Below are 7,500 nucleotides of genomic sequence, written 5' to 3' on the forward strand. Positions count from 1 at the left end.
CACCTATTAAGAGTGAGTTAAGAGCTACAATCTATTTTAGTTTTTTCGCTGGGGAATGTAAACAGACCCGCACCGCATGACGTAACGTCCGTTAAACGCAGACTTCCGCTAGAAATCTTGGAACACACCGGAAGGCATATTGTCTACAGGGTGCTGCCCTAGTAGCCTTGCATAGCCAGGCTTACTCATCTGCGAAGAGAAAAGCCCGGTCAAGACCATAGGCTGAAACGGCATGAAACGGTGCTACTTCCGCCGGGAGAATTTCACCGGATGTTATTGTTTTTGTCATATTCCCCGCTGGCGAAAAAAAACTGTTCTACTTCTCCCGACCCATCGGTTGCGCTCGTAATAAACAATATCCAAACAAAAACATGGATTCTGACCAAAGGACACCTATTAACTCATATGCTGCCAAACCCGAGGAACCTGAGAATTTTGCGATGTACCACCCTGCCACGCCCGAGGAACCCGAGAATTTTTGGAAAAAAAAAGGAAAAAAACATTTTTTTTCAAAAAAAATGTTTTGACCCCAAAACATTTAGTAGGCATGATAGCGATCGCGAAATTGCATGTTTAACCCCCATAGCAACCCCATCTTTCAAACATGGCAGCCATCTTTGTTTACATTTTAGGAAAACATAATGGCTGCTATCTCATGAATGCCTGAACGGATTTCCATTCGGATTTTTTTGTTTGAAAGCTGTGAGCAATGTGGACACACGTGGTGCATTATCTAGGCATGGGTGTGCATGATCCGTGCACTATGAATGACATGGAAGTCTATGGATACAGTTTGGCCTATGAGAGTACGAAGGTTTTGTTAAATGGCAGCAGATGAGTTAAGAGTGAGTTAAGAGCTACAATCTTTATGTAAACAGACTGCAACGCATGACGTAACTTCCGTCAACCGCAGCACTTCCGCCACTTCCGGTGTCTGTAGGTTCATGCCGTTTTCATCGGCTATTCTGACCAGGGTGCTGCCCTAGTGGAGCTGTGCTGTGGTGGCCATCAGTACAGCATTGTGGATGCACCTTTTTCTGTGGAGCTCCCAGTTGTCAATGTGAGTTAACCTCGTTGTCTACAAGCACACAGCGCCTCGCATCGTGAGGCGTTGTGTGCTTGTAGATCGGCTATTTTCACTAGTTTTGTGTGACAGTCTTGTATGACGAAGCGGGTCTTTACTTTACAAAAAAAACATACAAATCTGAAACGTATGATACAAGGTTTCTGCCCGACAGTGACGATATGAACCCTTGCATCCCTGTTCCGGGGAGTACATTCAAGAGTACAGTCTTCAAGTCTATGAAGCTATCAATAAAATCTATGGAAAACAATATACAATATGTACCGGTAGGGTGTGTGTGTGTGTGTGTGTGTGTGTGTGTGTGTGTGTGTGTGTGTGTGTGTGTGTGTGTGTGTGTGGACAGGTTTATATACTATATACTTTGTGAGGACAAAATGTCCCCACAAGTATAGTAGAATTGGAGAAATATACATTGTGGGGACCAAATAGTAGGTCCCCACAACGGTTAGGGTTAGGGTTAGGGTTAGGTTTAGGGTTAGGTTTAGGGGTTAGGTTTAGGGATAGAGGTTAGGGTAAGGCCACAGGAAATGAATGGAAGTCTATGTAATGTCCCCACAACCTATGAAAACGAAGCTGTGTGTGTGTGTGTGTGTGTGTGTGTGCGTGTGTGTGTGTGTGTGTGTGTGTGTGTGTGTGTGTGTGTGTGTGTGTGTGTGTGTGTGTGTGTGAAAGGGGGGGGGGTCGCTGCTTCATATCTCTCTCCTTGGCCTGAAAAACTTTGAAGACAGTAGAGGGGGAAAAGGAGCGGACCAAGTATCGAGCAGACAAGCACTGGGGGACTCCAGTGTTGTGTTATGTTATATCTAATTACCATTACCATTTCTATTTTCACTTTCACAGACAGTCAGTCGCTTAGCAAAGTCTAAATAGGCCCACGGGTGAGTGCGCTGTACGGCATTGTTGAAGGAGCTCTTTTGCATTCAGTAAAAAAATAAAGAACTCACAGAACATTCATGTGCCGGTATACAAGAAATCACACCTAGTGTGAAGTGAGCGGTGCTATTTATGAGTTAATTTCATCAAGCGTCCCGTTAGCCAATCACAGTGCGTCCTGCGAAGCTTGGCCAATGGGACCCTGGGCGTACAAACAAACTTTGAGACGTTTGTGCCAAGATCTCGGCCAGATGTAGGCCACGCTTCAGTTTACTTAAGCCCCGGACATTCTTTTAACATGTTTTTCCCGCCAGTTTTGAACCGGACAAAGACAGATGTTGGAGCTTAGCTCCTGTTCTCCAGGTGCACCGTTCAAAAACACGAATAAAGATTATTCTTTAAAGTCCATTAAGTCTCTCACCTGCCTGGACGCTTGGCAGCAGCAGCAGCAGCAGCAGCTGTGCTGCCAGGAGCAGAGTGAATGTCGTCATCTGTGGCTGCCCGGGACCGCCCCACCTCACGCACAACACCTTCAAAGGCTGCTCCAGACCGGGCCTCGGCGAGTGCTTCAGAGAGCCGTTTCAAAACGGGACCGCAGGGCACCTGGAACATCAATGCACAGAGAGAGGGCAGCTCATTAACTCCTCTTTCACTCTTCACCCCCATGACCACAAAACAATTCATTCACGTCAGTGGCGTTAGTTCAGAAAAAGTTAAGGTATGGCAACATGACTGGTGTCTTGCGCGCGTGCCTTCAAGACACCAGTCATGTTGCCATACCTTAGCAACAGGTATGATACATTTATTTTAAGAAGTACATTCTATTCCCCCCCCCCCCCACCCCCCCCCATTTCTACGGTGCATGGCAGCCTGGAATGGTTGTTCAAGTGCAGCTAAACTTAGCATGTTAGTAAACGTGCCACAATTAACAATAATGCATTGCACCTGTGCAGCTGACCTGCGGAACCTTGGAATATACCATTTTGTCAAGCTGGGGAGAATACAAGTGTGGAGAATATAATTATAATACCTTTTTAAATGTTGCATTTGTAGTTATTTTAATGTAATTTAACAACATAATAACCAGCACAGATAGACAAAGAGACATTCATGGATTTATATTTTAAAGTAACTTAATGTATTCTCCCCCCTGGACCCAGGGTATGACAGCTCCATACCCCTGCCATACCCAATTGACGCCCCTGAGCAGGGGCGTGCAGAGAATATTAGAGAGGCAGGGGCTGAAATTTCGAAAAGAGCCTTTCGGTGAAAATATTGATATATATCGGGGGAGCTCACACTGAATCACACTGAACTAAGCATAATCAATTTCTTTCACCATAGTATAAACTGCATTCATGGTCTGGAGAGGGCACTCTTTACAGACGGATGTGTGCACGTGGCCGCTGGACACAAGGCACCGGAGAAGTTGATTAGGACTGGAATAAATGTTGTGGGTTTAAGGTTATTAGACTTCAAAGAGATTACGTGATTGCTTCCTCCTATCTCTCTTTTTCCCCCCATCTTCATAGGATCAAAGAAACCCCGCACATGGGCAAAGGAAACCTAATAATAGAAACGTCTCACGATTTACTGAACTTACATGAAGGTATTGGGTATAGACAGGGAGCGTGTACGGACATGTTAACCCAGTCTCTGTTTTGATTACAGGTCTCCCGGTACTTAGTTTTAGCACTTCAGTCATGAAATAATCTCCTATTATTCTGCTGACTTTCATTGAATGTAACTGGCTGCACCGTGTGTACATAACGTCTATCATCAAAGCAGCTGGTCTTCAAGGATGTAATCGTAATTAATCATCATCTCATTCTGTAATATAATTAACCACTTAACCACTTATCCACAATAAAATAATACATTATAAAAAAAAAAATACCTGATCTACAAGCTCACAACAATTTGCATGTGTTGTGAGCATGTAGATCAGCAATTATTTTGCCTACAGTATAATGAATGACATGCTCAAAATTGGGACACTCGCAGAGTTCTGCGCGGGCCCTCAACCACGTCCAGCATTACGCTCAGAGATATTGAGACACCGCTCGAAGGACCAAGTTGTTAAGTAGGAAATAACCCTTAAACTATACAGTTTAAGATAGTTCATAGGGCCCACATTTCTAAAGTCAGACTTGCAAGCATATATCCCGACGTAAGTTCTAGCTGTGATAAATGTAACGATGAGGCCACACTTATAGATCAATACTGGACGTGCCCATGGCTACAGCCGTTCTGGGAGGGTGTATTCAGCACGCTATCCAACATTTTACATCGCAACCTAGACCCGGATCCCCTACTTGCTCTGTTCGGCACAGTTGGAACAGAGGGCCTTCCTCTAACTCGGACGGAGGGTCGTATGGTGGATTTCGCTCTATTGATAGCTAGGCGCACCATCCTGCTCAAGTGGAAAGATGCTGCCCCGCCTGTGCCCAACCTGTGGCTTCGCGCTGTAATGTCTTGTTTGGAGTTGGAGATGTTAAGATTCTCAATTGCCGGCTCTGAAAATAAATTCTATAAAACCTGGAGCCCTTTTATGATGTTCTACCATAATATTCAAACGGCGTAGTGTGGCACTTGCCGGCTCCAGCCAACCCAACACGCAACAAGCTTTTATTATGTACTGTACCTATCTTACTGTTTGTTTATAGATTTTGATGTTCGACCGTCCTGGGGATTGAGGGTGGGGGGGAGGGGGGATAGGGGATGGGTTTTATTCAACCTCATTATAATGCACATAGACCAATAGGCTATATGCATATACGCCATTTTGTTCTACTTCCGGGTGTCTTTCGACTTCCTTCACAGGTGTTACCGATGATACTAATTAAGGGTCTGTTCCATTCTGGTCAAACAGAGTCAGGGTGCTGATATTGTGCATGTTGGCTCACTGGAAACACTCTGCTACACCAGTGGGTATCAAAGTGTCCTTGAATGGGTTCCAAATGTCCCCATACAGGTGTGTAACTCTGAGAGTGTACAAATGGAAGCAAATGGACCTGCAAGGGTCCATTTGATTCCATTTGTTGATTCCATTTGTTCAGAGTTATGGGGGTCCTTGAAATTAAAGAACCACTGTACAATAAATCAAACAGAGTCTTCATAAGTATCATCAGTAACACCAGTGAAGGAAGTCGAAAGACACCCGGAAGTAGAACAAAATGGCGTATATGCATAGAGCCTATTGCACTAATGTACCCGCCCTAGGTCCAAATGATGGCTAGAGAAGACCATTGGTCCAAATAGGTAGAGATCAGATAAAGAGTTTTTAGATCATTGTTGACTAAATGCACCAAACCTTTGTGTTGCTCTCTCTCATTATGTCTTTCGTTCGCTCATCTCCATGTATGTCCATGTACAGTGTAATGTACACTACTGTATGTCTGTGCATGGTGTTTGGGTACCTGTGTGCTTACAGTATGTGTGAGTACATGTACTATATCTACAGTGTACACTTGTGCAATTGTGCTTTATATAATAACTAGTAAGACACCTGAGGGTGACATGCGACCTCAGGGTGACATGCGACCTCGCCCTAGGTCGCGCCAATTCTTGACCATCTGGCCAACCACAGCGTTTCTCTGACAATTCTAGTTGTTGTCATTCTGGGGGGAGTTTGTTCATGTTTTTGTGAGGGTATCAACCCTAGGAGACATGGGGAGAACATGCAAACTCCACACAGAAAGGCCCTATCGCCCACACCCTAGGTGGGGTTGGCGATAGGGCCTTTCTGTGTGGAGTTTGCCTAAACATGGAGATGTGGTACAGAATGACTCATATATGGGCATAAAAAGTATGTCATGTGACATCACTTCCTGTACAGACAGTCAGACAGACAGCCATTGACTCCGGCCTAACAATGGCTACTGTCTATGACGGTAGTCCCATATGACATGATGGACTGGACTATCTCCATATATAGTGTTCTCCACATCTCCATGTTTAGGCCAAACAGGTTTTCTCCATTTCTCCATGTATAGGTCCAAATGCCCAACGTTGAGCTTGACAACGAAACGTTCTTAACACAGCCGCCCCCATATTTACTTTAGAAAATATGTTAAATTCTAAGAATGTTTCGAGTACCGGTTTGATACAAGAGCGAATAAGCGCTACACTTCTGGAATCCTGTGCGTCGATCTTAAAGTCGGATCTAGGCCTAATAACTTTATCTGGCCGCCCCGTTGCCACCTCCTTGTTACATTTTCTTTTCTCCAGGTGGATGGACATTCTTTCATAGGTGATCCAGTCCAGCCGCCCCGTATCAGATCGGAGGAGGATACCGCACATTGTACCTCATCCACCCTTTCTTCTCTGTCCTTTTGGTATCTTTATCCTCCTCCTCCTTTTTTTCTTTTTTATTCTTCTCTTTTTTTGTCTTTCTTAGTCTTGTGTATCCTTCTCTTTTTTTTTGTCTTTCTTAGTCTTGTGTAGCCCCGTACAGGAAGTGATGTCACAACTCACTGACATCACACTGACATCACTTCCTGTACAGAAAAAGGTCACTCAAGCGACAAGGTTTTTCAGGGTAAATGCGACCTTCGGTCGCATTATGTTTGCATTTGTGCTAAATCTGCTAATATGTCCATGCATGTGTGTGCGCCTAACATGTATTTACTGTAGCATGTGTGTGTGTGTGTGTGTGTGTGTGTGTGTGTGTGTCTGTGTGTGTGTGCAATATGCATACAGTACGTGCATGTGTGCACGTACTGCGGGTCACAGCTGCATAATAATCATTTGATAAACATTCCTCCCAGGTAATCTCTCCATATTGGAATCATGCGATTATCTTGTCTGCCGCCAATGATTCCCTCTGGTGCGGAAGGAAACGTGACCCCCCCCCCCCCCCTAGCAGCCTGGTATGAAGACACGCAAGTTCTTCAGTGGCTGTAGCTCCAAAATAGTCATCCCAACCACATTTCCAAAAATGTTAAGGACAGTATATGACTGATGATATCAAATTATGATTGCATTCTCTACATTGCTGTTGGTTTGGAGCATTATGGTGGCATAATGCATTGAGATAAACTACATAAATGCATTTGCAATCATGTGGTAATGTATGTTTGAATTTATAAGCCAGTCTTTTGTTTCAGTTTGTCGTCGCTCTTTTCCCTATCTTCCCTGTGGCTTTCCAGTGTCTGCTAATACAGTTTGCACATGAAGGATAAAACACACAATTCAATAAAATGGGATGAATTAAGGTTAAAGTATGAAGTATGACAACACTCTTGTTTGGTCAGTTGCGTGTTTATTCCAAAATTCACAAAAAATATAATTTAGGCATTTAGCTGGCGCTCATATCCGGAGCGACTTACAATGTGCAACATCAGAGTAAGTGGCATGAACCCTATAGTCAACAAATGACAGGGCAAATGGTCACACAAACAGAGCGCTAATCAATACAATTAAGTTCTACAAAGTCACTTTGATAACAGGTAAACATCAAACGTCTGTCTAAACAGCAAGCAAATAACATCAATTACTTCAGCATATCTATCTAAATAACATAGCCATCATACATCTGTATA

At 43.9% G+C, this 7,500-nt stretch overlaps 1 protein-coding gene across 1 annotated transcript in view; it reads right to left on the reverse strand.

Moving 5' to 3' along the window:
• cemip (cell migration inducing hyaluronidase 1) overlaps positions 1-7,500 on the reverse strand; it is a gene marked incomplete at its 5' end in the record, with an annotated part of 198,681 nt that overhangs the window by 140,934 nt on the left and 50,247 nt on the right. Inside the window, one exon of the mRNA XM_080729340.1 lies at positions 2,379-2,560. Coding sequence (XP_080585466.1) covers positions 2,379-2,560 — 182 coding nt within the window. The remainder of the gene's footprint in view (positions 1-2,378; positions 2,561-7,500) is intronic.

This window comes from Nannobrachium achirus (genome assembly GCF_963921795.1).
Source record: "Nannobrachium achirus genome assembly, chromosome: 7".
NCBI classification, from domain to species: domain Eukaryota; kingdom Metazoa; phylum Chordata; class Actinopteri; order Myctophiformes; family Myctophidae; genus Nannobrachium; species Nannobrachium achirus.